Source organism: Rhipicephalus sanguineus, chromosome 1, assembly GCF_013339695.2.
Source record: "Rhipicephalus sanguineus isolate Rsan-2018 chromosome 1, BIME_Rsan_1.4, whole genome shotgun sequence".
Lineage (NCBI taxonomy): Eukaryota > Metazoa > Arthropoda > Arachnida > Ixodida > Ixodidae > Rhipicephalus > Rhipicephalus sanguineus.
Genome location: NC_051176.1, coordinates 63,437,797 through 63,451,292, shown reverse-complemented (window position 1 = coordinate 63,451,292; position 13,496 = coordinate 63,437,797). Strand labels below are relative to the sequence as shown.

General features: G+C 41.5%; 1 protein-coding gene across 1 annotated transcript in view; it reads right to left on the bottom strand.

Moving 5' to 3' along the window:
- Positions 1 to 13,496, bottom strand: part of LOC119392259 (heparan-alpha-glucosaminide N-acetyltransferase) — a gene marked incomplete in the record, with an annotated part of 52,646 nt that overhangs the window by 35,060 nt on the left and 4,090 nt on the right. Inside the window, 2 exon segments of the mRNA XM_037659674.2 lie at positions 2,869 to 2,969; positions 3,589 to 3,716. Coding sequence (XP_037515602.1) covers positions 2,869 to 2,969; positions 3,589 to 3,716 — 229 coding nt within the window.

Genomic DNA, 13,496 nt, shown 5'->3' with positions numbered 1-13,496 from the left:
GGTCGTTTTTAGGATAGGCACGAACTCCGACGTGAGAATATAATTCTCGGACTTGGTCATCACGCGAGAAACGATTGCAGAAGTGACTACAATTCGTGCTTCAATCACAGCAACTGTGATTCTGAGCACTCATGCAGTACTCATTTTTATTGGCATTGGTACTTCTAGCACTTTTAAGAACAGTCCCGCAAGACGTGCTGAAGAGAATGTCATTTCTGCAACAGCACAAGAAACTTCGTCATCCTGCCCAAAATGACTGCTAAGGTCAACAATTTATCTGTTAATCTCAGATGTTATAATTTTGAAGAGTTCTTGCTGTAGTTTTAACTTTTAAATGCAGGGCCAAGCAGATAACTCTGGCAGGGGGCGCATTCTCCTGATGTGAACAGTGCAACAGATTACCCTCGGATTGTAGTGGGTATTGGAGGCTTCTTTCAACTACCACCGATGGTACCACTGCTTGTCGCCGCTATAAGAAGCTGATCGTCGGAAATCCAACTTTCAAGTGATATTGCCGAAAATCAGGCTGACTGTACATGGTTTAGATAGTTATGATGTTTCTTTTGTATTCATAGCGCTGCTGAAACGAGCTGTGAATTCAGGTAAAATAGAACTATAAACAACCAACATGGGCTGCAGAAGGATGAATGTGCAGAAATGTGGCCTTTGGTCAAGCTGGGAAGAATAACAAATGACTAATAACAACGTTCTTGATTTAAAAATACAAATGAACACCTTACACGACAATAGTGCTTCCTTTCTTGGTACTTTCTTCTTATCATATGCTTTGCATTTTAGCTGCTTATCCTCGAACAAGAGTACACATTTAGTTACGCTTGACATGCAGAAATGCTCTCATCTGGCTGTTAATAGAGCTAAGCCTCGATATAATGAACTCCAAAAATAACGAAATTCTCGATACCACAAAGTGTTTTTATTTTATCACCAAATGTCAATATAACACAATCTTGCAAGAAAACGTGAGGTACCACAATTACATGAACCATTTCCTATAGTGATGCCTAAAGCAAATATAAAATGTTTGATGCACGGCTCATACCACACTCCAATAATTTGTTAACAGGAGTTTGCAAATACAGTCAAACCCGCATATATGAAACTCTAAAATAAACAGTAATTAGTTTGATACGTAATATAATTTGATATACAACTTTCAAAGAATTTACTGTATTTTAGGTATGAATTTCGGTGTGCAAGTTGGCTTGAATGCACTGCTTCATGATAATGCAAGTAAGGCCGCTTCACGGCAATACACGTGGATTTTTTTAATATTTTTTTTTAACTTTCGCGGTTTGTAGTTGAGGGTGCAGGTTATATACGAGAAAGTGCGGTATCATATTAAACAGCACCTGAACATATTCATATGCAGCTGTGCGCATTCGTCAGGCGCCGGAAGCTCCTAGTTCGCCTTGGCCTTGATGTCGGCCTGTTCTTCAGTGTTTCATCCATCATGCTTCTTGGAACGCTTTATGCAGCGGCGATGTCAGACTTCTTTTCTCCACGTTTGACTGAATAATTATTGCCAGCTTTGCGGAGAACAGCAAGTTCTTCCGTTTCATGGCAGTCATCGCATTATCGAAAAGGATGGAAAATCGCAGCGAAATAAACTGCGACCATACATGATGGTCTGATGGTCGCAACAACAAGGAATCACTGGAGAAGGCATGTGATGAAAAGCGGTAGTTTTTTACTCGCTTGGGGCAGGCCCCTTCTAATCACACCGCTTGCTCTCTCCAATATGAATGCGGGAAAACACCATTTTGGGAGGAAAAGCAACATCTTGTAGGGGAGAGCCAACATCTTGGGTTGTTTTACACTACCTGATGTTCGATATACATCAAGTGTTTTATTTTTGTTCAATGTAGCCATAGACTTTCCTACGCATTGACGTTAAATCATTGTCGTGTTTGACAATAGTTTGACATAAAGGATCATTCGATTTAAGCGAGTTCGATATAGACGGGTTGGACTGTATAACATTTTTATTTTAACACCATCAGGATTGTCATGTTACAGAGCAGAGGGGCATAGAAACACACTATCGGTGCGATAGAAAAAGGCATTTTAATTAGAACACAACAGGTTGAAAATTCTCAATAAAAACTTTTTGAAAGAAGAGAGAAACCTTCAGTTCTACTGACAGAAACCCAGACAATGACAGACTTAAGATTTGTGTGGTCAGAGGATGAAGACTGGAGAAATGAGGAATGATATGGGTACTACCTATCGGTGTACCGTGTAATCTAGAAGTTACATGCTTTCAATTGCTGGCCAATGCCTGTAAGAGATCATGGGAGGCCATTCATTACAAGTGTGAGGGACAAATGAGTTTGAGCAAGCAATAGTTCTGGAAAGTTCAACATTTTATCTGTACCTTAGTCAGCTATGTGCAGTTATAATCGTTCAGGTGCTCTTTCGAATGAAAAGCTATCTGCCCTTGGATGTAAACTTGGCATATCATTCCATTTTTGTTTGATTTTTTTGTACTCTACATGAATTCGTAGTTGCAAACTTGGTGCCTTATTTCTTTTTTAACTTACATACCACCACTAAACCTTTCTTGTATTCCTTCTCTCTCTCTCTCTCTATCGACACACCACCGCCTTCTCTAAATATCTGTAAGAACCAGAAATCAAAAAACCTGTCCTCAACAATCACTATGGTTTACTCTTTTGCTTTAAATGTCACCAGATTTCAGTGACTAGTACCAAAATAGAAAATCAGAGTTGACCTTCTGAAGTCAAATATCCAAAAGCAATTACTGCAATATGGAACAAGGAATACTGACAAAGTGCAAGCCCAGTGGCCCTGCAACACACTCCTTCCCAAGGAGGTGCAACTCACGATTATAGATGTTGACCGGTTCCTCGACCACTTGCCAGTCGCAGTGGCCCTCACGTGAGACGCGCAGCAGATATGAGCCATGCTCGCCGAGGTGCTCACGGTAGCTGCAGTTGCAAAGTTATGGGCACACTCTCGCAAGAAAAGGCATTTTAGGGAACAAATAAACCTGAAGACTAGACCAGGTTACATGAGAGATTAATTGACACAAGAAAAAGGGAAGCTTGCAGACCGTACTGTGATAGTCTAACACGTGATTGATCCCTGGATATCAGACAGAAGTAGGGGAGAGGGTGGAGAAGGGACAGAAAGACCTAGATGCAGTGGCAGTTCTTTGGTGCCAGATGCATAGATTCATGCATTACTGACTGTTGCCTCTTGTTTAATCCAAATGGTTGCCAGCACTTTCCAGAATGCATCGCTGTTTCCAGAACATTAATTGAAACCTTATTTCAGAGCACTCACTTACAACTCAGCCGAGCAACATTTTACAGGGACACAACTAAATTGCACTGCTAAAATGTTGCAGCCTTAATACAAAACTTCCAGACCATATGCCAGTTTAAATTAATTGTCAAAAGGCTCTGGGAACGGCCTTTGAAATTATTTTCAGCTGTTATTTTTAAAGCATGTTCATCATAAAAGGCTCCAGAACAAGACAAAGCTGAAAAAAAAATGTGCAAGATTCCTAAACACAAAAATGTCAAAACATTAAAAGACACATACGTGCAGTTGGGCAATGGGTCGTCATCATGGTGCTTCCGCAGCTGCACCTCTGTCTCGTAGATGCTGCCCAAGACGACACTGTAATTTTGACTATGACGATGCACACGGTGGACTAGTTGAAGTGCACACTGCACATGAAAAAAATTGCGCAATGGAGTCAATACCCTATTTAAGCAAGTAGTCACCTAACAGTAATAAGCATGTTAATATTGTCAACTGTTTTAAAGTTTAGCACCCATTTGCAGTCATGAAACTTACACTCATTTTCATAAGTGTTTTCTTTTTCGTAATCAGTAATGCATCATCTATTGCCAAACCACGCTGGTTTCTTACAAGCGATCTTACTCTTGGTAATACAAGTGGCTCTCTTTGACAAAGGGGCTGCTTTAACAGAGTACTAAAATTTTGACCTCAGGGTCACTTTCACAAAGCTAAGACTCTGTTTTTGATTTACATATTTCAGTGCTCACCGACACAAAAAAAATACGGCAGATCCCACGCCCTGTGGGAATCGATGTAATGCAAAGCAGCCGGTAAAGAGCTGCTACATCGCCTTGTTTGTCTTTGAAACAAGTGAAGTCATTCATGCCATGGCATCTAGTTCACTATATATCGCATATTTGCCATGCATGCATGCATACATGTACAATCCGGTATATACCATGCTAATGAAATGTATATTCTGGAATATACAACGCATGACCTATCATTTATGTTCATCACGCACTAGCGTCATGCCATACCAATTCTGGGATATATCCAGTTAACAAAACGGTCGGAAGCGCACCATGACAGTTTCATGTAAATCATACCGTACATGACATGCATGTCATGATTTGAATGTTAGGACCTGTCATTTATGTTCACCATACAGCCCCATCGCACAATACCAATTTTGGTGTATATCAAGCTAGCGAACCAGCAGCGAGCGCACCGTCAGCGTGGCATGCAAATCATACCGTACAAGACATGCATGTCATGATTTTCATGTTACCACTTGTCATTTATGTTCGTCATACAGTCACGTCGCGCAATACCGAATTTGGTACATGTCAAGCCAGCAAAACGGCTGGCATGACGTGCATGGCATGTAAATCATGACATGCATGTCATAATTTGCATGTTACCACCTGTCATTTATGTTCATCATACAGTCACGTCGCGCAATACCGAATGTGCTACATGTCAAGCCAGCGAAACGGCTGCGAGCACACCGTGAGCATGGCATGTAAATCATGCCGTACATGACATGCATGTCATAATTTGCATAGTACCACCTGTCATTTCTGTTCATCATACAGTCACGTTGCGCAATACCGAATTTGGTACATGTCAAGCCAGCGAAACGGCCACATGGCATGCGAGCGTGGCATGTAAATCATGCCGTACATGACATGCATGTCATGATTTGCATGTTACCACCTCTCATTTACATTCGTCATACATTCACATCGCGCAATACCAACCTTGATGTATATCAAACCAGCGAAACGGCCGTGAGCACACCATGAATGCGGCATGTAACTCATGCCGTATATGACACGCATATGATGATTTTCATGTAACCACCTGTCATTTATGTTCAACGTACAGTCACGTCGAACTGTACGAATTATGGTGTGTATCAAGCTAGCGAAACGGCCGCTAGCGCACCATGAGCATGGCATGTAAATCATGTTGTACATCACATGCACGATTTTCATGTGACCACCTGTCATTTATGTTCGTCATACAGTCACATCACACAATAACAATTTTGGTGTATATCAAGCGGGCGAAACGCCACGAGTGCACCATGAGCTTAGCATGTAAATCATGTCACACATGACTTGCATGTCATGATTTTCAAGTTTCCACCTCTCATTTGCGTTCATCATACAGTCGCGTCGCGCAATGCCAATTTTAGTGCACATCGCGCGAGAGAAACAGCAGCGATCGGACAATCAGCGTGGCACGTAAATCACGTCGTACATGACTTGCATGTCATGTTTTTCCCGTTACCACCTCTAATTTACGTCCACCATAGTCTCGTCACGTAATACCAATTTTGTTGTATATCAAGCCAGCGAAATGCCGCGAGGGCACCAGGAGCGTGGCATGTAAATCATGTCATACATGACATGCATGTCATGATTTTCATGTTACCATATGTCAGTTATGTCCATCATACTGAAATGTCTCATCATACCAGTTTTGATATGTGTCAATTCATTTAAACGGCACGAGCGCCCCGAAACCATGTAATGTAATCATGCTGTACATGACATGCGTGTTATGATTTGCACTTTAGGACCTGTCACTTATGTTCATTATACACCCCTGTCACGCCATACCAATTATGGTATATATCAAATTGATGAAATGGCCGCAAGTGCCCCAAGACCGTGTCATGTAGCTCATGCTGTTCATGACATGTCAAGGTTTTCATGTTATGACCTGTCATTTATGTTCGTAATACAGTCATGTTATGTCATACCAATTTTGGTGTACATCTCATTAAATAAACGCGCAGGAGAGCACAAAGTCACAGACAGACAGACAGACACAGACAGACATATAGACAGACAGACAGACAGACAGACAGACAGACAGACATGCTCACAGTGGCAGAAGTTCGCTAAGAAATGCTTCGCATTTAATATAATATTTCACCAGTCACCCAAATCATGAAAATAAGAGGAAAAAAAAACTATACAGCCATAGGAAATTATGCACGATGCGTAGTAAGTACATCTGCAATTCAAACGTTACAGACCATAAAAGAAGACGAAACCAGAAAAGACACTTCAACAGCATTTGGTTTCTTTGGTAAGCTAGAGAAAAAAAAATCATGCAGAAACCAACGATTGTAAATATAATTGGATACAAGCAACAACGTGATATTCATCCTTGGAACACGGGATGTCACTAGAGCCTGTTGGAGCCTCGCATATACCATGTGAGGCTCCAGCAACACCCCATGTTCCAAGGATTTTTCATTGCTTCAGATTACATCTTCCCCTGAACCTTATTTGAATGTGATATCCAAGAACACTACTTTTTGAACTGCGAGCTAACAATGCTTTCACAATCAAACCATGCTACTCAGGAATGTCTCCGATGGTCTCCTTTATTTAGCACAGCAGTACTTTTCCTGTCCCAATCTGCAGACACGCAGGATGCAGATGCAGTGCAAGTAAACAAGCAAAAAATATGCAACACTGCACATCACTTACGTCTGAGCTAATAGGCTACTTGACACAAGGGAGGCTACTGCTCTAATTCCCACAATCTATAATCATATTCAGTCACAGATAACCAGTGGCCTTCACGCAACAAAAGCATCTCCTTTTTCCTTCCATACCAACAGCAGCAGGAATTCAGGTCACGCAAGGGAATGCATCACAATGCCCATGTGGCCTCCTTTGGCTCAGGAAAGCTGCCTAGATACCAAACTGGGCACAAAAGCTGAAGTGAATGGAATTCAGCAACATTCATTTCGACCAATCACTTTTTGAAGTTATTAGCCTTACTTTAGAGCAGTATATAAAAAAACTAATGGGACTTCATGCAAACAGTGATCACTGTCTGCTGATAGGAATTGTTCGTGCAAATCCGAGAGATTCCTCCCCCTTTAAGGGAGGAGAAGCCCTTAAGAGCATGGATGTTGCGACAGCTCGAATTGCTTTTTGAATGTATTTGTTTCCAACTTACGAAGGCACGATAGTCAACGACGGAGACACTCTCACTAGGACCTTGAAGATTTGTACGTTTGCTTCATGGTATTTAACCAGCCAGCAGATGCATGACAACCTCTCACCGATGGTTCAGGTGTGCTGATGCTTTCGTATGTGGCGCTTAAATTTGAGCATATCTGTCGTCACTATGAAGCTTTCAATCTCGGTCCGTTTTCTATTTCCGTAATATCCTCTGTTGTGTTTTTGCATTGAAGATGGTGGCTTCAAAGCTGAAGCTGCCAGAAGAAAAATGAACATACTTTTCACAATATCAATCACTTCATCTTCTTGAAGTGCCTGGTATGCTTCATCGCGGTTCTCAAAGATGTAGACAGGATTTCCTTGAGGCACGTTAAGCAGTGCTAGCAGACCTCATAGGTGTCGCGAATATCCTCAGCCTATGGCAGTAGCTTCCGCAGGTGGGTAAAAAAAAAAATTACACAACGAACATTTGTTTTCGTAGCAATCTTTTTTTCGTTTACCATCCTGTGTCATGTGCAGATGATGCGAGAGTTTTGCAGTCTGATCTTGAAAAAATTTGTTCTGGTGTGCTAAATGGAAATGGATTTGAACATAGCAAAATGCTACCATGTGCAATTTACTCAGAAAAAGAACAAAGTGTCTAGTTCATACTTTCTAAACAATGTATTAGTGCAATGCGCTAATGAAGTGAAGTACCTGGGCGTCACTTTAACTGCAACATTGGACTGGACAGCGCACATTGACAAGACATGCACCAAAGCATGTCGCTTATTACACTTTTTTCAAAAGAATTTGAAATATCCGCCCCAAGTGTTAAAGGAAACATTGTACCTGACTAATATTAGGCCCGTGTTGGAATACGCATGCACAACATGGGACCCCTTCACAAAGGTTCGCGAAGATAAGTTATAATGAGTCCAAAAAAAAAAAAAGAAGACCTGCAAGATTCGTCCTGGGAAACTGATTATAAAATTTGAAGTTTGCAAATCGGAGAAGAACTGGGGTGGAAGTTACTTTCCACACACAGAAAGGTAATCAGGCTAAAGCTTTTACATAACATCTACAGCGGTAACACGGGAGTCTATAAGAACATATATATAAAACAGCCTCATTATTAGTCTAAGAGACATGACATGACAAAAAATAAGACCCTACCAACATCGTATTAAGGTTTTTAAGTTTTCATTCTTTCCTCGAACAATTGAACGGAATCTGCTTCCCGATGACATAGTATTTGCACCAAACTTTTCTTCTGCCCTAGAGAACTTTCTATAAGTCAATTTAAATATTACTTCAAATGTATTTATAATGGATTGTATCACGCTTTTTTTATTAATATTGTTATTTTGTTGTCACTTTTACCACAATGTCTGTATATGCTAGTTCTATGGTTTTGATACTGCTGATCTGACATTTATTACAACGTTATGCATATAACTAATCCCCTACGATAATGCCCAACTCGGGCACTGTAGTTATATGTAATAAATAAATAAATAAATAAATAAATAAATAATCGGCACAGAATACTCGGAGCTACCCATGAGCCGCACTCGTCGCGTGTAATGAAGAGCTAGACCAAGTCGAAATGTTTATACTGAACAGCCTGACACTCATTCTCTCACTTCCACGCTGCTGTCATGAATGAGTCTCTAGAATGACTCATGGTTTCATGTTTTATGACCTAGGGTGTCTAAAGGCTTTGTACTGTGATAATGTGTAGGCCACACTTGTTATCAAAGGATAATGTCCGTCTGGTGCCACCAGTGACCTCTGCTGTTCTCGACACAGGAAAGCACATTAGCAAGGTGCCGACAAAACATCATAAATTGGGCAGCATCGGCAACTTTTGGCTTAATCATGCTGCACTGCGCGTCTTCTGGCTGCTGGAATACAGAGGTAAAGGTAGAGGTAATACAGGAAGACATTATCTGCGATGCGGAAAACATGTGATAGCAGGAAGCGAAATAAATGGCTCAGGAAATGACAGATAATTTTTTAGAAATGTTACTTACGCAGAATGTGCGTTGAATGGGGAAGATGGTTACAGTATCCAATGTACATAATGGAATGAAAGCAGGCAGTGAGAAAGCACCTACATAACAGCACGCCTGCTGATTGTGGAAGTTAGTTACGGATTAAGCAACTGCACACAGATGCTTCGTTGTGTGTGCAAGGCGAGTTTTGGCAAAGTCAGCTAAAACATGTGCTCACGGCACCTCACATGCTCCTGACTAGTGAATGTTGGTGGAGTAAGTTGGGGTTGTAAGCTGGAAACTGTGTATGCGTTATCCCTTCAGAGGGCAGCAGCAGCCCACCCCCGCATACACTAGATACAAATAAAATCTGGGAATATATTTTGTTTGAAGACAAGCCACCAGAGTGAAGTTTTGCTGCAGCAAAGGCACTGAAGTGAGCACACTCGGCATAGGCCACCTTGGCCCGTTATATTTTGTGAACAAAGAAAATGAGGACACATAATATTGAAACCATGTTGTGAATGACATAAGCAGCCTTCGATAAAAAAGTTTTCGTTAAAATTGGGAACAGTCTTTTTTTTTAAATGAGCTTTTTTGGAAGAACTCTCTTCTTTAACTATCTTTTTTTCTTTCACACTGCCTGTAGAAAAACAATTTTTTGCAGAAATAATTAGAAGGCTTTTTTTCTATATTCGGTACTTTTCTTGTGTTCTGTGTCAAATAGGAAACGCGCCAAGGCGCATCAAAGTTAGCAAACATTCTTGATCTGGGCCGTGTTCGCCATTTTTTCACATTTGTTCTCTTTTGAAGACAGCATAAGGAAAGCATGGATGTAATTCACAGTGACGCATACTAAAACGAGCAGCAAAAATTTTCGACAGAATGTTTATAGTTCACATTAAATTCGGCAGAGAAATCGAAAAATATTGCGGTGAGCAAAAGCAGGACACCAGCGCCGCCACCTTCAAATATTTTTTTGCCTGTGCTGGGAGAGTTTTCTGGAAATTAAATTTTTGGTTCCATGTACTTTGAATGTGCCAACATAACATAAAAGACCAGACAAAACAAAAATATCGACCAGACATGCATATTCGATCTCTCATGGGAATCACCCCTAACTGACATCGCAGTTCTCACGAAAGGGGCCAGGCCATGTAGAGGGGCCAGCAAAAACTGCACAGCAAGGTTTGCTTTTAGTGATAGTTCACAACTTAAAGAAATATGACCCTGTGTCATGGGATCACCAAGAGTTGTGTCCTAAAAGCACAACCTACACACCAGTAACAGTATACAGAATGACGACCTGGAGTCAATGCATGTAGCCATGATTATTTGCTCATCGAGCGCATACAAGGGCAAAAGAACTCCCTCATATGTGACAAAACAAGTGACTGTGGTCATCATAAACAACTTTCAGTTATTGCAAGGTACTTCTGCCAGATTAGAACAGGCCAACAGAAGTATTCCCGCTCTAAAAATACTTACAATGTTAGACAGAGCCTCGGTATTTTCCACATTACACTCAATGATTTGTAGCATTTCATGAACTCTATCTGCTTGGATAGGGCTTCTATGTGTGGACACATTCCGCCGTTCAAGCCCAGTGCTAAGAGCAGAACGACAAGCTCATGTATGTTCATTGCTATGTACTATCGGCGTCAAATGAAACCCGAACAGCGGCAAGCATTCGCAATGGCATACTGCGCGCCATCAAGTTATCACCATGGACAGACGCGTGTATGCACAGTGCTGCCAAACCGGATGCGCACGCCTGTCAATGATGATTGGACGGCGCACACTATACCATTGCGAATGCTTGCCGCTGTTTGGGTTTCATTTGACGCCTATAGTACACTGCTTGAACCTGGTGCTTGTGGATACACATTTGTTGAGGACAGAAAGCAGAATATTACTTGATTTCTTTGGTGTTCCATCTCGTGTACAACATCACTGAAAGTAGTGCTGTGCATCATGCTGTATTTGAGCGAATTTGTGAAACTGTCAGCCCAAAGCCAAGAACTTCTAAGCCATTGTCTACAACCCAGAGGGCACGCCATACTGCTGCGGCAAGCCTTCATTCAAATTTCATCCCTTCTTTGTCACAGGAAGTTCTGATCGGTCCTGCACGCTTTTTGATATTGCCATTGAAATTTGATGATGAATATCTCTAATTATGCAGGCTGCACGGTTCTGGCAGCCCATGCGTACTTTGACCCACCGGGGGTGGTCTCCCACAGTGTCAAAACAAGCATGGTCTACTAGTATACTTCCGTGAAGTCACAATTCATCTTGGATAATTTCTCAGAGACAGGAGAGCCTTCCGGGGTCGTCGTTTATAATGGCTATCAATGTTCGAAATTTGTACATAAAATATGCTGCATACTGTTCGTGCTGGTGCATGTTTCGGAACGAGAACTGCAAAAGAGTTGCACTACAATTTCAAAGTTGTGGTTTGGCAGATTTAGGCGCCTTGATAAGGGTAGGTTTGGCAGCGAAGTGGCCCGTCCATTTCAAAACATCAAAGCATAACTGTCCCACTGATTGTTTACTCTTTACTTATTTCATGTAAATATAGATGAAAAATTCGTGAACGCGGGTTTTTGCTGGAGCCGACGTTTTCACAAGTGGACTTGTCTTCTTCGAGGCTGCAACTTGAAGAAAACAAGTTTGCTTTTCTAAACGCCGGCTCTAGAGACACCCCGTGCTCACGAATTTTTCATCTCTTCATGCTTCCATCTTCCCCTGACCTTTTCTGCCTTATGTAAATATACACACACACGAACCCACACAGGGTTCATACAGGTTTTCAGTGCCAAAATTCAGATGTTTTCAAGGGCTTTCAAGTTCCTGTCCGAGGATTTTCACAGTCATATAGCAACATCCGAAGCAGGAATTTATTGCTCCAACAATGTTTCCAAAAGACTATGGACAGTTTTATTGCATCAGAAATACAAAAATTACATTAGAAATGTCCAGTTTTGATCATATTAAGCTGTATAGATGCACGAATGCTCACACCATTATTGCAGCTGCTGGGACTTGTATCATCTAGGTAGTGTTTTTCAGTTATATCTTGTTTTACCTTTATGAGCCACTGCCAAACTGTTCGGTTTCACTATGACGGTGATTTCATATGACGCTTCCATTTTTTCGGAGCAGTGATCTGCTGAAACCGCCAAAACGGCAATGACTGCCTCAAAATTCAGTAACTGAGGTCACAGCACCACACTGACAGCACGTGCACTAGGTACTCCTGTTGTAATCAGTACTTCATTTATTTGGAAAAATCAGCACAAGCACGATGGAGACACAAGACGAGAAGGACACAGTACGAGCGCTGTCTAAAAACTTAACTTTATTGAAACAAAAAGCACACGCACGAAAACCAGACACCATGCGTGCGCAGGAATTTTAGGTCACGTGAAAGAAATTGTTAAGTGTGCGTACCTCACACGCTTAACAACTTAACTTCTCCCCATGTTGACAACTCGATCCTTGAATACTTTTTTGACTGCACAGAGTTATCAAGCTTCTCCTGTCATTGACCTGTGACACATGAGTTTAATTGGATATGTACCAGACACATGCCAGTATGGCCAGCTGCTCACAGTCAACATCTTTATAAGAGTAAAAGCATAATAAGAAAATGCTGTGTGTATGATCAAACACTTAGGACTGTTTACTTTTGTTATTTGGCTTGCACACAGCATCTTTACAACTCTGGTTGTATGAAGATAGTGAATATTTGTTGAGCTGCTGATTACACTGGCAGATGAGCATCAGTAGCTTACAAGAGTATGAAGTTGGGCATGTTGGTAATGCATAACTGATCACGTAGCGCAAAATCTGACAATGGACAAGAGAAGCGCTCGTCTTCGTCCCTTCTCCTGTCCAGTGTCAAATTTTGCGCTACGTGATCAGTTATCAGTAGCTTCACTTTGTGCACTGCTCGCTCAACAGAGAGACGATGATAGAGGAGAAAAAAGCAGCACAGGTTCTGGAGGTAAGAAAGTGGGAGAAGACAGACTGGCACAAACGAAGGGACAAGGTGTGAAGGGCAAACAGGAGAGGGAAGCCATCCCTGAGCGCTAATACATGTCTCTGGCTATGTTCATGGGACGAATTCAAGTTCTGCACAAGTCGTACAAAGCAGAATATTCGCACTCATGTCCACGCATCGTTTCTAAAATTATGAGTTCGTTAGATGAATGCTTACCTACCATACAAAGCA